Below are 23,610 nucleotides of genomic sequence, written 5' to 3'. Positions count from 1 at the left end.
GGGTATTGTGGCATTAGACTCTTTTCATGCTTGGAACCAGGACTGAGTTCCCTTTCTACTCATTCAGTGTTTTCACTTTTCTTATTCAGGTTGGTCATTACTTCTAATTTTCTACATGATTATTTCTTATTCTTACCTCCAATACTCCACTCTTCCTTAACTAATTATATTCCTCCTTAGAATAAAATGTGTTTGATTTTCAGAAAACTGTAATTATTTACAAACCACCATGCATCAAGTTCAGAGGGTTATCTGTGTTTTAATGTAGATTTATGGATTAATGCACACATGGTACACCTAGTATGCCATTCTAAAGGGGCAAAATAATGCAGTTAGTCTGATTACCTTAAATGAGCTGGGACTTGATGAAAAGTAACTATTTGCATAGAAAATGGAAGTCTCCTTTTAAGAAGCCTGCATTGACAAAAATATTTTGCTTCAGTTTTGCACGGATCCAAAAAAGATTTTAAATGATGGGAACCGGGCTTATGCACCATAGGACAGATTGAAGGCCTTAATATGAAAAATATTGAAGATTATAACTTTGCCAAATGGGCTGGAAAGAAAATCATTCACTATTAACAGGTACTTAGAAGTTGTAAAATGTGTATATCAATGTGCAGTATTACAATTTGGATCATATTTAAAAGGGAACTAACAAACAGCAATGGATCTATTTCTTAAAACAGAATATAGTTTTATTTTAAGCCAATAACCTGCAGCAACATACAGAAAAATATGATTTCTTTGGGATATAAGCCATCATCCCTTGACTAGAATTCTTTTTTTGAGATCGGGAGCCATTTCTTATTCATTTTTTACTTCATGTATTGCTTTGCATGTGCCTAACAAATAGAAAAAATAAACAAAGATAAATAATATATGTTCTCTGTCTTCAAGAAGCTCACCACTAACCTCACTAGAGGCTCTTGTAACAGAGTTCCTTATTTATGTCATTCCCAAAGTCTAATTTTAATTTGACTTGATTTGAGATGAGATGGATTGTTTCTATCAGCCATCATATAAATCGCCTGAATTTTTCTGTCAAGCTATTTGACTTTTCAACCTTGAATTCTTTAACAGAGCAAAAAATGTTCTTAAGACATTTTAAACTGCTCCAAATTTAGTGAAAAATATATTCTCTATGTAATACTTGAAGATTTAGAGCCATTCTTTAGACTACACAAATCAGCTGTATTGACTTCTATTGTAAAGTGGTTTTTTAGTGTCATATTTTCGTTGTTAGAAAAGCATAAAGGGCAAAGCAAAGATAAACCTAATCTCTTAATATAACCATATGGAACCTATCTGGAACTGCTCGTATGTTTCTTAATTATGGTTGACCTCTCACCCTCATCTGTTGCATGATCATTTACTATTCTCAGGACAGGGTTGGGAGTATTGTGATGTTCAGTCATTGCTTCTAGAACGCGTTAGGGTAGTTCCAGCTAGCTGTAGGGTGATGCCCAGTGGCAATACATAGATGTGGTTCATACAGGCAAAGGGTAGAAACACATGATGCTGGGATGAAAGTGTCCTTTAGAAGCCATGGACTGCAAGGATGACACAGCACAGGGCCTTGGTTCCTTTCATAGCTTTATTTCCTATTTCCTGATTGAATTCTATCCACCTGGTAGTCCATCGTTTCCAGAGCTGAAAAAATTTGAGAGTTGAATGAAAGAGTTGTCAAAATGTCCAAGTCAGGTGAAAAGTACTTTATGGAAAGTACATAAATACTAAATACTATCTGCCGATGTCAAAACATAAAGATATAACATAGTTTGAATTGTACTTACCACGGTACCAGTATACAGTAAAAATAATTTTAAATTATCTAACGTAACATCTTTTAAATGTGTATTAACCCAATGCAAGGCATCTATCTGCTTTTGCCTTTATCTCACTGTGAAGTCCCAATACTGAATGGACAGATGTTTATAAAACAAACCCAGCCAGCTCTACCAAGGCCTGTGTGAAGAATCAAGAAGCAGCTTAAGTATTTGCGTTACATTTTACTTTTTCAAGGGAAACAGTAGTTCAGTGAATTTAAATTGAGTAATAAGAATTCTTGGCAAAATAATAGTAGGAATCTTTTAAAAGATTTAGCTGTGTGTGCACAGACCTGAGCAAGACACGCATGAGCGCATTACCGACTATGCAACAGGCAGAGAAGCAGAGTGTGGCAACCTTGCTGCCAGTTATAAAACAGCTGATTTACAACAAACTGAATCCATATTCTCTTAAGCTTTTGGAAAACTGAGCATCCTTTAAAAAATGCTCTTGCACTGTAGGTATTCTTTTAATTAAATAGTTCTATTTGCTGTATACAAAACAGAAGAGCAGACTAAATGATTTTTTTCAACAATCAGTTTCAGCATTTCTGTAAACAATAAACATTGCAATATGACTTAATGAAGTTAGCATACATATGTATATTTATATATACATATATATGTGTATACCTATACATTATACATATACTTATATTCGTATATTATATATGAATGTATAATATACATATATTATGCATTTTTACACACTTCCTATTCTCATTCTGAGATGAAGGAATGAAATTGGCAATGTTTTCAATAGTGTTGCATAAGCTGTTATCCTTGGAAGTAAAAGGGCTTATTTCTAAATCTGATACAAAGTTTGTTCCAAATTTGACGTGATGAGAAAGAAAGTGAAGGGCACTTGAAAGGAAGCAGCAAAAGCTAAAGAAGGCAGAAGAATGTTCAGTTGTTCGATTTATTTCCTCACTCCACTCCATCAAAAAATATTAATGAGGGCCAGATATAAAGGCAGGCACTGGGGATTCAAAGATGAAAAGAATAAACTTGTTCTTGACTTTCACAAAAGTTAGTTGAGAAGTTCAGATAATTACACAAGATTACAATACAGGGTTACATGCGATGCTTCGAGGGGCACAAGGAGAAAAATCCAAACAAACGTGTCAAGGAAAGCTTCCAAAAATAAATGACGTCTTGAAGGAGACTTTAAAGTTAAATAAAACTTAACTGTGAAAATGATAGGGATGGAGGGTGAGATAAGAGGGTTGGGGAGTCTCTCGTGTGTGCAGGTAGAGATGAAAGAGTATGGAACTTTCTAATAACTGAAAATTTCAGTATGCCTAGGACTGTGGTTCTCAAAATGTGAACCCTGCACCAGAAGCATCCAGCAACACCTGGGAACCTGTTAGAAATGCAAATTTTCAGACCCCACCTCAGACTTACTGAATCAGAAACTCTGGGGTGTAGGGGTGGGACCCAGCATTCTGTTTTAACAAGCACTCCAAGTAATTCTGATGCACAGTCTAATTAGAGAGCCAGCTTTCATCAGAGGGTACAAGGATAGGGGTAAGGAATGATGGGGGTGATGATCTTGGTACAGGAAATATAGGCTAAGGGGCTGGATTCATAGGCAGGGGCCATACCATGCCATCCCTTACCTTGCTACTGAAGCTGAAACCTTCCTGAGTTTTTATTTTTCTTCCAGTTATTTGTAGTTTTGGAGACAGGCAAGGCAGTCAGAACAAGCCTTCCATAATGGACTTTCCTGGAACCATTTCTAACACATCTCATTATTTCCTCACCTTCATTTTATCCACACTAAAAATAAATCCTTCCAAATATCTTTTTCATTGTCACGCCTATAGCTGTCATAACTTCCAAATTCCCCAGAGACTATTTTAGCCTTAAGAATTCACCTACAGAAGGCGCTGGAACCCTGGGAATTATCAATTTAAATTCTAACACATGCTTTCTCTCTGCCAGCGTGTAAGCCTGCATATTTCTCCTTGACAGTTCATATTTGGTCTCTGGACTTTCAAGACACAGTGAATTATGACCTGCTCACCAGAGCCTCCTGAGAAAACTGGAGCTGAGCCACCCCATGCCCAACCTTCTGCGAAAATTGGTCAGTCCTGGTTATTGAAAAAATCGTGGAAATTAAGTTATCTGGGAAACTTCATGAATCTAGATATCATAGAGGTAAAGGTGATATGTTAGCAAAGCAAAGTTAGATGCCAAGACTAATGTGCCACACAAATGTGTCACTGACTCATCCCAGGCTAGGTTACTTGGTTGTTTGTTCTAATTGGTAAAGGAAAATGATACATTCAGGTAGGCAACATAGGACTTGGTATCTTGGCTTATGAGGATTTCTCCACTCCAGACCAGTCTGGATCAGCATCCAAGCTCTGCTACTCCGTAGGTATTAGTACCTAAGGAGGGCAATTTAGTCTGTTTAAGCTTTAGTTTTCTCATCAGGAAACTAGAAATGTATTCATTTGTTTGTACACTGATTCATTCAACAAATATCTGTGAGAACCCATTCTGTATTCTTTACTAAGTACTATTCTACGTGCTAGGGATACAACAGAAACAGACTGAGATCCCTGCTGTTCCACAGCTTACATTCTAGAGAGGAGAGAGACAATAAACAGGCAATAAGTAAGATATTTAGAATGTCAGGTGATGCAGAGCTAAGGTGTGTTGCCTCAATCTCCCCTTCAGGACCCAGGCATTTATTCCTTCAGTTCATGGGAGCGCTGCTTGCTGAAGACTCACAGCTGAATTCCTTTCCCAACATTGCCTCTGTCCAAAAGAGGCTGAATGCCCCAGAGACATCTCCTCTCCCCAGGGGCAGTCAGAATTCAAGACTGGTCAATGAGAAACACAAAGATTAGTCCCATCACTTCAATTCAGGACAACTGTGAAGGGCCAAGTCAGCTCCAGAACTCCCTGAGGTCGGCTGAGGTCTTTGTAGCCACCACATCGCAGTTCAGCTGCTCCATTTTCCCATTTCTGCTTCCCTCACTGCCCCATGTGTCGGTACTGAGGTCACTCTTGAGTAAACCTATAGCATGCAGAGCCCCACTGCAGAGTCTGCATCCCAGGAAACTCCATCTAAGACAGATGATGAGAAGTGCTCTGAAGGAAAGTAAAGCTGAGGGGAGGTTAGGGAGTGCCTCCCTCCTCCTGTGGTCGTGAAATGTTAGCTCTCACTATAATTCTAATTTGGGGGACTTCCCTGGTGGCTCAGTAGTTAAGAATCCGCCTGCCAGTGCAGGGGACATGGGTTTGATCCCTGGTCCAGGAAGATCCCACATGCTGCAGAGCAAATAAACCCCGTGCGCCACAACTGCTGAGCCCGTGAGCCACCACTACTGAAGCCCGCGCGCCTAGAGCCCGCGCCCTGCAACAAGAGAAGCCACCGCAATGAGAAGCCCGCGCACCGCAACGAAGAGTAGCCCCGGCTTGCCGCAACTAGGGAGAGCCTGTGCGCAGCAACGAAGACCCAACGCAGCCAGAAATAAATAAAATTTATAATCCTTCATAGATTATAATGATTATAATGACCAAGATTATCTTGGTCTTGAAGAAGAGGAAAGATATAAAGAACAAGCATAAAGGAAAGCATAAAGATCAAGGAAATTTTTTATGATAGCAACTGATTCGAGCAATTCAATTTGGCAGATATTTCACAAATAGACAACTAAAGAAGCAGTAAAGAAGAATTTTGGTTAAACGCTTAAGCTTTTCCCCACACTCACTGCTGAGGGCCCAGGTTCAATCCCTGGTCAGGGAACTAAAGTTCCACAAGCCATGGGGCACGGCCAAAAACTTTTTTAAAATTTTTTTAATTAATCAATTTTTTTAAAAAGAGCTCAAGCTTTGTATTGAACCCTGGACTTAGATCTTTATCACTTTCTAGATATCATACTTGAACAAGTCAGTAAACCTCCCTGTGCCTCAGTTTCTACATCTGGAAAATGGAGAGAATACCACCTACTTTCTAGTGTTCTGAGTATGCAGTGACTCAGTACTTAGCAGACTATCCAGCACTCATGTGGTTAGAGCTCAGTAAGTATTGGTTATTAATACTGATTTTATTGGTATTAATTTTCAACTCTAACATTCCATTCTAGCAAATTCAAAACTGTATTTAAAAAACAAAACAAGGACTTCCCTGGTGGTCCAGTGGTTATGACTCCACACTTCCACTGCAGGGGGAGCATGGGTTCGATCACTGGTCAGGGAAGTTCCACGTGCCACACAGTGCAGCCAAAAAAAAAAAAAATTCATTCATTCAAAAAACAAAACAAAACATTATTCTTTATTATCTTCTTGCATGTAGACATTTTACAATGGCACTCAAGTCATTCTCTGATTTCTCCCTCTGACATTTATTTTTCATGCCCATTAGCTAACCCTTGAGACTAGTTGGCTAGTCTTAGTGTTAGCTTTTGTTTAACTTTTATAGGTGACATATAAGCATGAGTGAGATTCCCCAAGATGAGCTGGCCTTCCAGGGGTTATGCACTGAACTGGATTCAGCCAAGGAAGCTCCACACTTGAACTTGTGAGATACCAGATCTTAGCCAGCATAGGAGGCAAGTCAGGGAGCCTCCATCAGTTCCATTCCAACAACATTATCTTGTGGACCCAGAACCACTGTCTCTCCTATTCCAATGGTAATCAAATTATTTATGGGTTGGGCCATGTTTCTTTTAAATATTTAAATTACAAAAAGTCTTAATGCCAACAGACAGTATAGCATAGTGGTTAGGAGGTCAAACTCTAGAACTAGACTATCTGTATTTAAATCTAGTTCTGCCACTTCTATCTGCATAACCATGGACAGGTTACTTAACCTCTCTGTGCCTTAGTTTCTCCAATTATAAAATGAAGCTAATAATACTACTGTCTCATATGATTGTTTTGAAGATTAAATAGATTGATACATGTGAAGTGTTTAGAACTGTGGATTACATACATAAGCACTTTAAAAGTATTAGTTATTAAAATAATTACTACCTTTCCCCTGAGGGGGACTCCTTCACTGAGTCCAATATGAATTTTTGAATGAGCCTGTGCTGTGAATCAGCTGCCAGTCATCTCCAAAAAAAAAAAAAAGAAAGAAAAAAATTAAGAAGGAATAAAAAGAATGTAATTCTGGCAAGAAACCTCCCTTAGGTTACCCCCTGTGGAGTCCTCTTCAGTTTTCAAGTAGAAATGACATGATTTATGTACCCATGGCCACCTACCCCAGTATAAATTTTTAAAATTAAATAAATAACAACTGATTTCCTTGCAAAAGAATAAGCAACCTACAGAAAATCACATTTATCTATATATTGAAAACTATATTTTGACTCAGAATAGGTATTAGTTATGCTATTACTTCTATAAGTACTAAGCATAGAATATCCTATTTGAGGAAAGATTTTACTTTTTCAAATTATGAAATAGATGCAGGTTTGAGAATTGTTGAACTTTTATAAAATCACATTTTTACTTGCATAATGACTAGAAAGAGGGATACTCCATTCTTTTCCAAATAAACCTGTGTTGCCTGGCAGACAGAGCACCAAGTGGAAACATACCAAGGAGCCTTAGGGTTATCTAATTGCCCTTAGAACATTCTTTCTTCTGTCATGTTCTGTACTGCAACTCAAAATGCCTTTTGAATCCTTCTAAATTGTTGACAGCTAATTTCTGTCCATTAGAGACCCACTTCTCACTGTTGTATTTATCCGTCTTAAGAGCTGCATCTTTTTATAGCTAGCTAGCTGTATTTTTGTCATTTTCCCTCTCTCTTCTTGCTTAACTGTCCACTGTGCTGATAGATTTCAAATTGTATTAAACATATACATGCAGTTAAGATACCCAATTAACACTCATGGTGGTTTTCTTTTAAGTTATGTACCTTTACAATTGCTATTTGCTTGAATTCAGCAATAGTTTTATGGATTATAAAAATATATCATTCATGATTAGACTCTACCCTACCCTTGAGATTATTAATAGAAGCAGGCAATATAAATTTAACAAGTTTTTATTTAAAAAACAAACCACGTGAAACTGTCTCTGTCACCATTTTCTCCAGTGTTCTTACTTCTTAAGATAAATACTTTAGTACTTACAGAAAATGAAGGCCACAAGTGAGTAAATAAGAAGTTGATACGGTAATACTATCTTTGCATTGATCTGTGACATCCAGAGACCTCTAAGTCCTTAGAACTTGCATACATAAGGAGAGAAGGGGCATCTTACTGAGTCCATGACTGGGAAGATATTTGAGGGAGTCTCATATGCAACTTTAGCTTCAGACTTCCAGTAGCTTATACTGTGGAAATTGGGGGATTAGGACAGGTGAAGAATGCCAAAACTCAGTAAGGAAAATAAAAGCAATGAGAAGAATACTTTCTGTCAATCTTCAGAAGAGAAGCGGTGTAGAAAAACTTGCTTGGGCTTCCCTGGTGGTGCAGTGGTTAAGAATCCGCCTGCCAACGCCGGGGACATGGGTTCGAGCCCTGGTCCGGGAAGATCCCACATGCCGCAGAGCAGCTAAGCCTGTGTGCCGCAACTACTGAAGCCTGCGCGTCTGAAGTCCGTGCTCTGCCATAAGAGAAGCCACCGCAATGGGAAACCCACGCACCACAACGAAGAGTAGCCCCCACTCGCCGCAACTAGAGAAAGCCTGAGCGCAGCAATGAAGACCCAATGCAGCCAAAAATAAATGCATGAATAATAAATAAATAAATAAATAAATAAATAAAAGAACTAAAAACATTTTTTGAAAAGACTTACATTTAAAAAGAAAAAGAAAAACTCACTTGAGTTTTTATATGTGCACCTCCATTGCCAGGGGGGAAAAAGTACTTAACACATGAATCAGTCAATCTAGTAAGTATATGGAATTTAGAAATTCTTCTCATGTGTTTTAAAGGGGATAGAAGTGACCTCTGTTACACCTTTTGTTAATCATCTAGAATTACTCAATCAAGAATATTGTTTAACAGAACACACCCAAACATATATATAACTAATCTAAATCATTAGTATCAATTATTAGAGTTAAGAGAGAATTATAGCTTTAGTCACATTTCATGTTTTAGGGAGAAAACTGAATGCTTGCTGAATGCTTTTTCCACATATATGCTAACGTATCTAAATTGCCCTTAATTTTTATGGGGATGCTTTCTCAGAAAGCTTGATTAACTAAACAGAGGATTGTTGATTCTTTTCCTTGCAATTCTCTTCTCCCTAAAAACATTCCAGGCAGTTTAAGACACATGTACAAAATGTTTCATAACTTAGAACTAGAAGTAGAAAATTAGATCCATTAAAAACAAGAAGGAACAAAGTCTTGTCTTGATAATTATTACTAGAGATGTATGTGTGCACCATCTCTGCCTCTGAGATTTCTGGCAGCAGCCAGAGAATAGAGAGGTGATCACACTTTTATAATATGAAGCACAATTGCTATAGGAAATATGTATGGAGGGCATTGAGGATAATGGCCTCAAGCAGAGCTTTTTCACCAAATGAAGAAGTTTGTTTCATGTGGTATTTTCTGACCACAACCTTTGATAGAAGACCTGACGGAGGTAAAGTGTCACTGATTGAAGGTGGTTTTCCCATGGTGGTATAACATGAGCTAAGTTAAGGAAAAAGAGATATAAGAATATCCCAGACAGGACTACAGTGGAAACATGGGGAGTAAACCTAGGCTTCAAAAAGGACTGAAACAAGAAATCGGAAGACTCTTGACATGAAAGCAGCCAGTCTTTTTCTTGTTCTACACAGCCACTCATCTCTGTTTCTCTCTCGAAAGACTCTTTTTCCCTGAATCTGTGTTCATTTAGGAAAGGACATCTATCTGCCCCATGACTTGCAAACTCACATTTCTGCTTCATTTCAATCATGGATCAAAACTGCTAAACACTGTGAATCCTAATCTCAAATTCCTGGAAGAGAGACTGTGAGTGGCCCAGTTGAGTCATATCTCCATCCCTAATCCAATTCATGTCTGGGAGCCAGAGACAGAACAGTCTTCCAAAGCCCTACCCTGGGGTAGAGGCAGTTTTCAGAGACAGGGCTGAACAGATATCCTAAGAGATGCTTACTAAGAATTTTAAGGTTAGTCTTTAATGAGTGCTTAGAATGTGAATTCTCTATTTTTGTATTGAGGGATGGTGCAAGTGCTTTAAAAATAAGATGAAGAAGATGCAGAAATCTTTCTGCTGTTAAAGCCAAGATGCCCAACCAATATTTTTGCTCATGCAAAAATAAAATCTCCCCACATTTGCACTGAAATGGGCTGCAGGCAAAGCAAAGATTGTCCTTAGGAAGCAGATTTGGATCTCCTCCCACAATTAAACGTACTCTCGATCGAAAGCCTGGAGTTCCACACCACAGGGTACTGTGGGAAAAAAAGATGATTCTGGCCTGGAAAATTTTCAAAGCAAGTGTTCCAAGTCATCAAAAAGAAGCCCAAGGAGGACTGCTCCCATGGAAAAAGTTATATATTGAGCTGCACAGTTCTGCAGCATGCTTTCCAGGATAAGCTATGGAAAAAGTATGTTGTACAAAATGGAATAGGTTGTCTAGTTTGTAGAGTTTTGATCAACTGCCTTTTGTCTGCCAAAGAAAATGATTTTAGTTTTGATAAAGTTGATGATTATACAGTTCTTTCTGAAGCAGTAGAATGACCGAATTATTTGTATCCAGAAATCAATTCTAGTTGTTGAAAATGAAACCCATATCATCAACATATAGGAAGAGGTTTATCTTTCTGTCTACCAAGATGGCACATATGCAGTTTGTCTACATTCAGTATCAAATTGTGAAGATATTGGTTTAAAAGATGAATAAATAAAACACAATGCCTGTTTATATTACATGAAATTGTGAATGGGTATGTCAGGAAAATTTTCCCCTTTAGTTCACCATTCTTTTAGAGTGGCATTTACTCTCATTTTTTTGGAATCATAATACTAAGCCTCAGTTTTAAGTTAACTTGATCCTCTAGGCAATGAATTAAAAATTTAGTGGAAGATATATATATTCAAAGCAAACAGTCTTATTTTCTTGAAAATAGTAACATTAAATAGTAAAGTAATACTGTGCCCAAAACCCTCTTGCTTCTAATACAAAATATTTAACTTGGAGACCTCACTCATCGTTTAAGGGAAAGCAATTAACATAAATAATTGAGGGACTGAGAAAATTGAATCGAGCCATAGTTTTGTAGGACTATAGGTTGGCCCTTTTTAAAATAGGGTTGATTCTCCTTGAATCTTTCCAGAACCAATTATAGTGATTGGTTAAAGGTTGAGGTAAATAGTTTGGTGTTATTCAGAACAGGCTTCAAACAGTTTCAAACAATGATCCAAAAACTTGCCCTACAACTTATTTGCTTTCAGGGGGTGATCAAATGAGTTCGGGCATAAGGGATAACAGGTCCCTGTTAGATGTCTGGGATCTAAATTACTTGGGACACCATGCTTGGGTCCATAAAACTGAGAGAAATTACACTCCCACCCCAACATTGCTGGTTTCTGTGCTTTCACAAATACTTCTACTGAAGCCATATAAGGGACAACTGTAACCTCAAATCTGCTTTATCATTAACTGAGAAAATTAGGTAAAGTTCTTCCACAGGAATTTGTTTAGCTCCAGATTTGGTAGTAATGAGTTTATAATTAGATGGGTTTAAATTGGGCAGATTCTTCCACAATCTGATTTTAACATGCTGTCACGCTAAACTTGCCAGAAATGTCAGTTCATTTGTTTTTTTTTTTTGGTTTGTTTGTTTTTACATCCATGCAATTTTTAGTAAATCAGTGCATGAGATCCATTAAATATACGCTAGACAGGACTGATTTCCCCCTGAATCTGTCTATTAAAGGAAAAAAATAAAAAGGAATCTTTTCAGGCAGAGCATTTGATATTCTTTGTATAACAAAATGTTGTTTTATAAAAGTAACTGCCCCCCCCCATCCCATTTCACCTTATCCTTCCTATCCTATCCATCTCATTGTGGGGACAAACATACTCAGGAGGCTGTGGTCAACATCAAACTTTAAAAAAAAAAAAGTAAATGGAGATAGAAAACATTCAGCTCAAGCAACATAATAAATGATGAGAAATTATTAGTACCTAGTTTGGAAATAAAAAGACCCACTTACCCTCCTGTCCTCTCATATTAGGATATGCATGTGGAAAAATACAACCAAATTCTTTCCTCTTTGGTTCATTATATTAAATAGGACTATCAGTTTCAAGTAACAAAACCCCAACTGGCTTAATAAAAAGTGGGACTTTATTGCTTTCTGTAACCAAAGTCAAGGAGTAGCATGAGATTCAGGCCAAATCCAGGCTCTCCAACTATGTTCTCAATACTTTCTTGGTCTCAGTTCTGCTTTCTTCTCTGTTGGATTTATCTGCAGGCAAGTCCTTCCCATATATATACATGAGTTTATATCTCCAGTAAAAATGGCAATTCTGATGAAACTCACATCTCCATCAACTCTACCTCTGAACCTGAGTACGAATGGTAGCCTGAGAAAAACATAAGCATGATGTCAATTTAAATTTTCATGATCCATCCCTTGCCTCTCTCTCTCCAACCTCCTATTCAGCCTCTTGATCTGTGTCTCAGACAGCCCAAAGTACACAGAAACAACAACTCAAGATGGTGAGCTATTTTGTGTTTCCATATTTATGAGGTCATTTCTTCAAACTAGAATGTCCCAATATCTACTCATCACCTTGGTGACTTGCAAATTTATTCTAATCATTCTAGCTTTAGCTTAGGAATCACCTCCTTTATAAACCTTCCTTCACTTCTTCCCATCGAGGTTATTACTCTCCTACTCTTCCCTCATTACCTTCACATGTACCTCCATTTTAGCAACAATTTTATTATATTACAATTAAGGCTTACATCTGTAACCCCTTCGCTAAAGAGAAACTACTATGAAGACAGGAAAATATGCTTTAGTTTTCTTTGTCTCCCCAATCCTTATATCATAGTGTTTAGCACATTCTACATGATTAATATTTTTGTTGTTTTTGAATGAATAATGTGTCAGTGAGGAGGATTTCCTCAAGAAAATCTATACAACTTTTTCTAAGTAATCAATCTGTGTTTCTTATCAGGATTTTTTCTTTAAATATTTTTATGAAAAATCGATCCTAAATAAATTTTTATTTTATAAGCCTATGAAATTTGTGATCTCTATACATTTAATTACAAACCTACTTAACCTCAAACCACACTAACCTTTATATTAAAAGCTATAACCTCAAGTGCATATATATGCCTACCAATATGTAAATATCCACTATTATTATTATGATACTTGTTGAATAGTGTTTGAAATTGAACATAATAGGTTCCAGATCAGTATTCCAGGGAATTTGTGAAATTTGTAAGGAAATTCTGTTGTACACTGGATCTTTAAAGAAAATGATGAAATATGTACTTTGGCAACATGAGTATTTCAATTGCAAAAAAAAATGTTATCAAAGATCTATCTCAACTGCCAGTAACTATATGAAATATAGATAATTACAAATTAAACTCTTGACATTTAGAATGTTAACAGTAGTTCCAGGTGTTTAAATGCCTCAATCTCTTTTCTTTGTTCTTTGATATTTGTCACATGGAGCCTACCTGTAGCAAGGCATGTTGACCATTTATTAATGCAGACAAAAATCTCTTTAAAAAAAGAAAAAGACAAGTGTTTCATCATGCTACACTACCTGCCTCTGCTTCTGCCTCTCCATCAAGTTGTACACATTCACATTTTCCAATTATCCCTGTGTCATTTGGCATTTTTATCTGACAAGTAAATTAAGGTCATCAAGAAGAGTGACTCTTGAAGTCTTCTGTGTCCCAATGTAGCCACAGTTTGAAGTACTGAATTGCATTGTTTCTGGAGAAATGACAGAGCAGTGGAGGAAAGCATGCATGTGGAATAATTTTCTGAAAAAGTGTAATCCCAGCTAAGGGTCTTTACTTCAACAGAAATGATTCATGAGGTTTGTTTCCATCCAGCTGTGAAGAGAATTCAGTAACTGGCTTACTAGAGTGTATCAGAGAGTTTCTTGCTATTTTTTCTCTCTCTCTATCTAGCTCACTATCTCTCTCTCCCTCTCTCTCGTATACCAGTCTTAGGGATATTTTTCCTTTTGGTAGATGACACCAAATGTTGAATGAATATAAAAGGAACATGTTAGTACAATCTCAGGCAATACTTCTTCCTCTAAATAGCTACTTCATTCAAACCCTAGGCTGGGATATTTGAATAAAGAAGTTTATTCACACTATTTTCTATTAATTTATCTTTGAACATATTAACTGCCAAAATACAAAAGTGTAGGGGAAATTTTGTGTCACTAGAACATTTTTAAGCATTAATATTACCAAACAAATCATACATGAAAACTTTTTATAGTCAGAGATGTTTAATCCTTATATCTAGAATGTGTTCTTTATCTCTTCTTCATGAAAATATGCATTTATTAATCCCTATACTGTGTAAGGCACTATGCTAATCCCATGTGATACAGAAAGGAGAATGATATTATTTCTGCCCTCAAGAAGCTTATGACATAGTTGAAATGGGCCAAAAAATGGAAATCTTCAGAAAATGAATCATTTTTGATAGTTGAAGTTTTCAGACAGAGGTTTGGTCTTTAAAGTATTATTTTTATAATTTTTAAATATTTTGAATATTTTTCTAATACTGCATCCACAAACTCCTGTCCTTTTATATAAAATATCTTGAACATATCTCAGCATTTTTTAATGGACCTTGAATAATCATGTTAATGTATTGAGTTCTAACATAGTGAGTCCTTTGGTGCTCCTTGAATTTTATAGGGCTATTTGATCCTCAACTCCTGCCTCCAGAGTAGTATATATTTTGGAATTTTATGTCAGATTTTCAGTTTTCCCAGTTGTTCTTTCAGTCAGCCTAGCAGTGTGCACTTCCATTCAATTCCCTCTCTTCAGGTATCTGCTTTGTGAACTTGGAAATCAATAAACATGTCTGAAGTAAGAGTGTGAGGCACTGAAGCTGCTTTATGAGTAAACTCTGCGTTCATTAGTATGTGAACATCTGTCAGATGTTTCTTCAGAGGCTCTTTACGTCTGTCTTGTTTGCCAATGCTCCACCGCATTCCACATAATTGAACTTGCCATCTAGCTGAATTCAAATACATGTGATAAGATGAGTATCTGAACTAAGAAAATAGCTGTGGGGATAGGAGGGAATGGGAATGAATTAAGAAATACTTTAAAATGTAGGAATGACAGTATTGATGATCTGATGATCTGCCTGCATTATGTGAGGGCTGAGTCCAAAGTTTCAGTCTTGGACATCTCTAAGAATGGTATACTTACTGCGATGGGAGGATTTTACTATCTAGGCAATAGGAAAGTCTGAGGGTTTGTTTTTTTTTTTAATCATTTTATTTGCTGAGTATTTTTAAGTATTATTTTGAAGTATAATTATCTGGCCACATAATGTGGGTTGATTAGGAAGAGACACTGTGGAAAGGCAGTCTAATAGAAAATTATAAAAGTAGCTTAATCACGTGAGGCTGAAGTCTTAGAGGCAGTACCAGTGGTAATTAAAACAAGATAACACAAAACATAATAACGATTTGACTTTGGACATGGAGTTATAGGGAAAGGTAAAATCAAAGATGACCTCATGCTTCAAGTCCAGGTGGCCAAGAGAATAACACCATCTACAAAATCACAAGATTATCTTCATCTAGGAGAACTATTTCTTCAGTTTTCATTCCTATCTCACACTCTTATGTCTACATGACCATACAGTGGTGAGATTTTACAGACTCATGAGTCTCCATTGTATATTGCTACGTCTTTATATATATATGCCTCATTTCATAAGGTTAAACCAATCCTGACTGCAATATATACCCTGAGAGGGGAATTTTTTTCCTGAAAAAATAATGCTAAGGATTTCCTGAATTGATCGTCAACAAACCTTAAGGTTAATTTAGTGGGTGCTCTCCATACATTACTTTGTTGAGATTTCTGCTGTGTTTAAAAAAATCATTTGGTAAAGTGTTGAGATATAGTATTTGAAATTTTGACATTTCATCTAAAATTGGGAGTCATAAATAAAACATGTGAATATGAAACAAATTTATTTCACCTGGCAACATTTTGAGAAGTGCTTTATTCAAAAAATCATGTAAATGTTGTCTTCCATAACTTTAAAAAGATGTTAAAACAGAAAAGAGTTAACTTTAAAAAGCTATTGCATAGAAAATGACACAGAATACAAATAACAAATTTTACTTTGAAATGTAAATATAAACTAGAATAATCTTGATTACAGAGAGACAAAATCGTATGCCTCCATAGAAGAAAATCCTTTGGTTAAAAATAGCCAAATTGCTTTTCCCTCATACTTTCCTTAAGACATGAAATCTGTTTTTTTAAGTATTTGGATTCCAAGTAAAGAACTTCACTTTTTTCTCTTTAAATAGCAATATCTAAAGCAAACCTCACTTAATAATGTCACCCTGACTTATGCCAGGCATTGGGTAGGTACTAAGTCCTTGCTCAGTAACAAATTTGCAACTCTTTTTGGGTAATTGCTTCCTCTTAAGGAAGTATGCTTCTTTCCAAACCATAGAATGAAATATATCATTTTAATATACTTATCTTTTTCTAAGGCTACAACCTCATTCCATTAAGCAAAGGAACATTCCCAATCACCTAGTCACAATTATTGTGTTTCTTATTGTGTTACTTCTGAAGGACAGGTTTGCTCTGTATACACATTTCTCCTACAAAACTAATTAGAAATAAGCAAGCTTCTTCTCAGGATTGAAAACATGAATAAGTGGTACTATAGACAAGTTTTCACAACAGAGGAATTTGTAACTATACTATATTTTTATGGAATCCACTTGGTAGATGATTTTATGGTTTATTTGTCGAAGTGTCTGTTTACATTAATCAAGTCTTTGAGACCTCTAAACAAGGAACAACTCCTCACTGTCTCCCTCCTTCTATTCCTTTTCCTTCCCCTCCTTCTCCTCCTCCTTCTTCCATCACATCATATTTCCAAACTCCCACTCTGCTGACTCACCGCCAAAGGCTGTTTATTCTCTTCCAGAGCACCTTGCAGTTTCTCTTTTGTAACAGTTCATAAACTCATAATTATTTGCTCATTGTTTATCTTCCCCACTGGACAGTAAATCCAGGAGGACAGCCTTTATTGTTTACCACTGTATCCCTAGAGTCCATCTCAGTGCCTGCCATGTAATAGGTGCTCAATAAACATTTATTGAATGAACTAATAAATTCTTAACCTTGGATTCACATTTATAAACTTAATCTACTCAACTTGATCAAATGTAGAAGTCTGTACTTTCTAGTAGTCCCTGCCTTCCAGGAAGCATTATCTCCAATAATACAGAATAATTAGAGTCCTCTGATTAAAATAGTGTTGGATAGACTTACTTCATATATATAACGTTACTACCTTCAAGGTAAATCTCTACATATCAAGTGGAAGGCAAGAATATGGATTACCCTAGGTTAATCTGACCTGTTTTATACAAGAATCATCCAATGCACACAATCATTCAATCCATTCACACAAACAAATATTTATTGAGCTACTACCATGTATCAAGCTCTGTAGGTCAAATACTGTATTAGTTTCTTAGGGTTACTATAACAAATTACCACACATAGTGGCTTAAAACACGAAATTCATTTTCTTACAGTTATGGAAGCCAGAAGCAGAAGCATGCTCTCCCCTAAGGCTCTAGGAGAGAATCCTTCCTTGCCTCTCCCACTGTCTGGTGGCTCCAGGCATTCCTTGGCTTGTGGCTGCATAACTCTAGTCTCTGTCTCTGGCCTTCTCCTCTTTATTTTCTCTTCTCCTGTCTCTTATCAGGATGCTTTTCATGGATTTGGGCCTACCCAGTTGATCCAGGATGATTGAGGTCCTCAGTTACACCTACAAATTCCTTTTGGGGGAGGGGGAGGAGGAGAGGATGTCTTCATTCAATGTATTATAGATACTATAGTGAACAAAGTCCCTGCCATAGAATTTGCAATCTAACAGAAAGACAGATTACCAAAAAAAGGTAATTTCAATAAAACATGATAGAAATTTATGGATAAAAGTAGTACAAGGGTCTGTGGGAACATATATCTAGGGACCTGACAAAATCTAAACAACCAGAAAATGATGTGATGTTCATGTAGGAGGATTGATTAGGAATTGACCATGAAAGTCCAGCACATTGAAGGAACTGGCAGAAATTTAGCACGGTTAGAGAATGATGAGAGATGAATCTGGAGATATATGCTAGAGCCATTTGTAGAGAGCCTTGTTAACAAAGTTAAGGGCTTTGGACTTTATCCTGAGATAAAGTCAGAGCCCTGTGTTTGGCTACATTAATATGATAAAAAGGCAGAAATTATCCCTATCTGGACCAAGAGCTGAAGCACAGGTCCTATGAATTCCTCTTATTTCTGTATGGCAAATCTTGTTCTTCCCAGTATTTGATTGCAGCCTTAGTGAATAACACAATATCATAGTAAAATTGCTCTGAAGGATTGTGTTAAGAATATTTAATTCAACATTCTCATTTTTACAGACATGAAACCAAGGTCAAGCAAGGCTATGATGGTTCTAGAACACACACAATAGCCCCAAGCCAGTTGTTCTGTTAGTGTAAATGGTGGTGCAAAATAGTGGCAATAGTATGGGCTTGGAGATTGATAAATCAGGGTTGGGTGGCCAGCTTTCTTGTGTACAAGACATGTGACCTTAGGCAAGTAATATAACCACTTAAACTAGGAATAATCATAGTACCTACCTAATAAGATGTTGTGCAGATAAATTTGATAATGAATTTGAAGCACTAAGCATACTGCTAGAGGATAGTTTACTACTGAGTACATATGGCTATTGTTGATGATGATGATGAGATTCATAATGTTTTCATAATCAACCCAAACCCAGCCCCATCATCCAGAGAATTTTACTATCAGTATAATAGTACATCACATTATATACTCTTATTTTCAAATGACTTATTTTCAAATATATATATATATATATATATATATATATATATATATATATATAATATTCTCCACAGAGGAGTGTTTAGAATTCCTAGTACAGATGTTTAAGAAACAATTATGCAGAAATATACATTTTTCAAAGTGTCACATCTTAATACTGTTATCCTATTAAAGTTTTAATTGAAGCAAAGTTCATAAATATGTAATCACAAAGTGAAAAAGAAGATATATTAGTAGTACTGGCATTTTACTGAGCAATTATTTAAATTAAACAACACAATTTTCTATAATGAGGTAATCTGATTTTCCAAAGGCACCCAATAACATAATCATCTCCACCATCTGAACTTTGAATACATGGTGTCAATAAATCACTTGCTACCTGGCTACCATGAAAATACATGCTCTAGGTTTAAAACTATATATTTTACAAATACACCAGTTGGTAAGTAAATAATGTTTTCTTTTTAAATGCTACCTCCTTTATCTTCAAAAACTTAATGTTTTCTATAACATCTACTCCTTACAATTTGTTATTCAATAATTTTCAATGAGAAGATGTGACATTTTAAAGCACACATTAATTCCCATGGTATCAGTGTTATTTTGAAGATTAGGAAATCCAGTGAGGACCTAATAAAATACCTTCAGTACGTTATTTATTGGATAAGATTCAACTATTTAACTTGTCTCTACACAGATTGTGAGCTACAACTCAACACTGAAATAGATTGCCTGAAAATATCTTGATTAAATCATAGTGACTAAGGTCTAATTCCAAGGTTTAGTAAATTTCTTACTAAAACCTGAACATAAATGACTTGTTTTTATTTACATTTAGATTTCTTAAAAAGCCTCCTAAATGCTTGACTGGTTTCTTACTGACTCAACAATAGCATTTAAGGTTTAGATATTCTCTAGTAGATGTGTCATTTTTATGAGAAAGTTATTACTCTGGCTATGATTTGCACATAGTTTACCCTGTACTTGATTCCCAGAAAAAGACCTACTTCTACGGAAAGTACCCAGGTTTAATAAATTTAAATTATTATGGTAGAGAATTAAGCAGTTTGCTTTTCAGTTATATTTTTTCTCTGATTCAGTTTGCTGCTTTCAACTGATTAGATTAATCATATTTTATAGTAATCTAAATAAAAATCAAGCTTTATTTAAGTTAAGGGATATTGGAGGCACTGATTGATTTAATGTTTTAGAATATTGATAATTAACTGAATTATTATTGCAAGCTATAGAATAGGAAGGAGAAATGAAACAAATATGTAAAGCCTGAATTCTGGTGATAGTCATGCGTGAGCTGGATCAAGTTCTTTAACTTCACTCAGCTTCAGTTTCCTTACTTCTATTATTAAGCAATTACCCATATGCCGTCCAATAAAATTGTTTCTCATTAAAACTTCAGTAATACAGAGAATGAAAAGTGCTAATGAACTAATAGAACTAAGATATTTTAAAAGATTCCTGGAGGGTTAGTGAAACATGCAGCCCTTGCAGCTTTTTTTTTTGTTTTGGTTTGTGTTTTTTTGCGGTATGCAGGCCTCTCACTGCTGTGGCCTCTCCCGTTTTGGAGTACAGGCTCCAGACGTGCAGGCTCAGCGGCCATGGCTCACGGGCCCAGCTGCTCCGCGGCATGTGGGATCTTCCCGGACCAGGGCACGAACCCGTGTCTCCTGTATCGGCAGGCAGACTCTCAACCACTGCGCCACCAGGGAAGCCCGCCCTTGCAGTTTTGATACAGTTTTGTAAATGAAAGAAGTAATATGCTGTTATCATACATAATCTATACTTTTCCTGAAACAAGGAAGCTTTTAAATGTCATTTTTTTAATGACTGCTAGTCAAACATCTAAGCAACTACTGTGTATACCCTTGTGCTCTAGAGGTGGGAATTCATAACTTTGATGTTTGAATTAAGCTCTGTGAAATATAAAGAAGTTCGTTCTTAAATTGTGCAATAATAACCTTTTCACTTTGTGAAAACAGACATCAAAACAGTCTGTAAAGCCTGGTCTGTTGGTGTATGGTCAGGCCACTCAAGATGGCTCTTCTCTTGCTCTCTGTCCACCCATTGCTCGACCAGCCCATGCTTCACCTACACCCTACTCACATGACTATACAATCCTCTTAATTATAGGGTTTAATCAGTAACTGCCTACCTGCTTACCACCTGTACCAGCTGCTGGTTTCCCTGGTAACTGATGAGCAAACCTGAAGTCAATTCCCCTTATAAATGGTAGCACCACCACCCCCTCTATAGTGAAGACTGCTACTGTGTCCTGCCTGCTCTTTGCTGTCCACGATGGGCTGTCGCTCCAGGACTTACAGACTTGTAAGAATCCCTAACCAGTAAACCGTCGCTGTCTCTGTCACTGTCTTCTGGCTCTTTCTTTGGTCTCTCAGCTGGGCAATTACAAGGTTTGCAGGCCTGCAGGGTGTAGCCCAACAGTTGGCAAAAGTGTTCAAGTAAATAATTTAGCAATTATATAAACAAAATCCTTTAGTGAGTCTGCTGATTTAATTTTGCAAAACCTACTTAATCTTAAAATGAGGGGTACTAGGAATCCATCTGCTTTCTTGGTATTTTTGCAAAAAAGAAGAAAGGGTTATGTGGTGGGTTATGACTTCAGTCTTCAGCCCTCATTTGGGGTTTGCATCTTGTGTGCCAAATAAAGGGCAAATGTGGGATTTTTTGGTATGCATTACCATATTTTCAAGCATATGCTAAGTTGTGAAACAATTTGGTAGTGAAACGTCACCCAGGGAAATGTTAATATCGTACCTGTGTTTCAGCTTCCGACATGGCAGCAGAGCAGGGGCAGATTCTCGTGATAGCCACCGCGGCCGTGGGAGGATTCACTCTCCTCGTCATTCTTACTTTGTTCTTCTTAATCACTGGCAGGTAACTGAATTATACCAGAGTATTTCCAAGATTTGTGAATAGCCATTCTTCTTATACACTGTGTGTTCAAGGGCTTTTAAACTTAACAAAGTATACGTGTGAGAAAAGGGGGTCAAGGCAGATTCCACTCTGACAGTGAACTCTATGTGGCAATAGAACCACCATGGCAAGTTCTCTGTGTCAACAGTTCCCTGAATATGGAAGCAACTGAAGACTTGATAAAAACACTTTGAAAACAATGAGTGATAACATCCTACTTAATAAGTTACGCCTGGGTTTTTCCTTTACTGCAAGCAAATTATACCATTAAAGGGATTTTGCTTGGAAAAAAAATAATTAAACAGAGAAACTGAACAATATATGTAAAGTGCTTTATAAACTTAATATTATAGAAATGTTTTATTCTATCCATTAAATATTGAAAGGATCTATATTAGAACTATATTAATGGTTGTATAAATCAAGTTATTTTTCCGCCTAAGAGTAATATGGATGAAAAATTAAAATAACAATAAATTTAATGTAGCAAAAGACCTGGACTTGAATCCCAACTAGCTTGTCAAAGTGCTTCATCCATCTAAACCTTAGATTTCTATTTTTACACAGTTTGGTATCACAAAGCATTAAAATGCTTTATTGATTTTTAAACATATTAGATTGTTTCCATGAGCCAGTTACTGACAATGCAGAGATGTGAATGAAGATAATGTGTATGAAATTATTTAAAAGAATAAGTGTCATTTCTTATTGAGCCCTTGATATTTGGCCCAGACTTTTGTCAGAAATTGTGAAGTCTTCAGATCATATTTTCACTCCTACAAGGGGAAAATATTCCATCCAGATTATCAATAGTGACACAAAATACCTTGAGAGTTTTCCTGATACAGCAAAATATCAGTGTCATGCTTTAAAACTGTAATAAGAATGCCAGTGAAACAATACACATCCTTACTGACTCCAGCTGAAGTACACCAGCTCTCCTGGGAAACCCTGATTATTTGATGATGCACAGAAATTACCTTCAGAGCCAGTAGTTCAGCAAACTATGAACACCCTTTGTTTTATTCATTTTTAAAACTCTTACATACCAGTATTTTGTTAAAAATCATTACAGACTTATAGAGGATATGCATATATGAAAAAATATTATCTGAAATTTTGACAGCAGACTAGAAGTATAGATCAATAAATTGACAATTACTTAGGCACTTATCAAGTGTGGGTCCCTGAGGAAATGTAACTGCTACCTGTTAAGAGTGTATCAGATTTAGTTATAACAAATCTACTTGATAGGATTTATCAAGGAACAAAGAAACACAAGGATATTCTAATGTGGTTAAGTTGAAATGGTGACTTCCTTATGAAATTAATTGTAAAAGGGGCACATTTACCCCTATGTTCACTTAAAATTTTCAGGTGTATAAATAGACATAGCATGACTCTTGCAATTAATAGTGTCTCAGAGTTCATTTTAATAGCAGTGTCATATTTATTGTCAATTTTAAAGAATGCCTCTAAATTCATAATGGAAATTGATTCAAATTCTATTTTATTTAATAGTGATTCAACATGTAGCAAAATTGGTTCTGATTTTTAAGTTATATTTTATGTATTTGTAGAATATGAGCTAAGGCCTTATTTCCTCATAAAGTATTTCAGCAAACAGTGATTTAAATAGCACATACACATGTAGAAAAACATTTCATTAAAATATCAGAAAATACTGCCTTTACACATAAATATGACAAAAGAAGACTTTACAGTCATTGTAGGCTAAATAAAATTGGCCTAATAAACCTGAGAGTT

The 23,610-nt window shown here is 36.2% G+C and overlaps 1 protein-coding gene across 4 annotated transcripts in view; it reads left to right on the top strand.

Moving 5' to 3' along the window:
* The window catches only part of EPHA6 (EPH receptor A6), a gene marked incomplete at its 5' end in the record, with an annotated part of 845,284 nt that overhangs the window by 569,954 nt on the left and 251,720 nt on the right, over positions 1-23,610 (top strand). For all 4 annotated transcript variants that reach the window (XM_082625310.1, XM_082625308.1, XM_082625309.1 and 1 more), the window contains one exon: positions 21,696-21,804. In XM_082625310.1, the coding sequence (XP_082481436.1) occupies positions 21,696-21,804 (109 nt within the window). The remainder of the gene's footprint in view (positions 1-21,695; positions 21,805-23,610) is intronic.

This window comes from Mesoplodon mirus (genome assembly GCF_964341445.2).
Source record: "Mesoplodon mirus genome assembly, chromosome: 6".
NCBI lineage: Eukaryota > Metazoa > Chordata > Mammalia > Artiodactyla > Ziphiidae > Mesoplodon > Mesoplodon mirus.
Note: the sequence above shows the minus strand (reverse complement) of the source record. Positions and strands in the feature narration are given on the sequence as shown.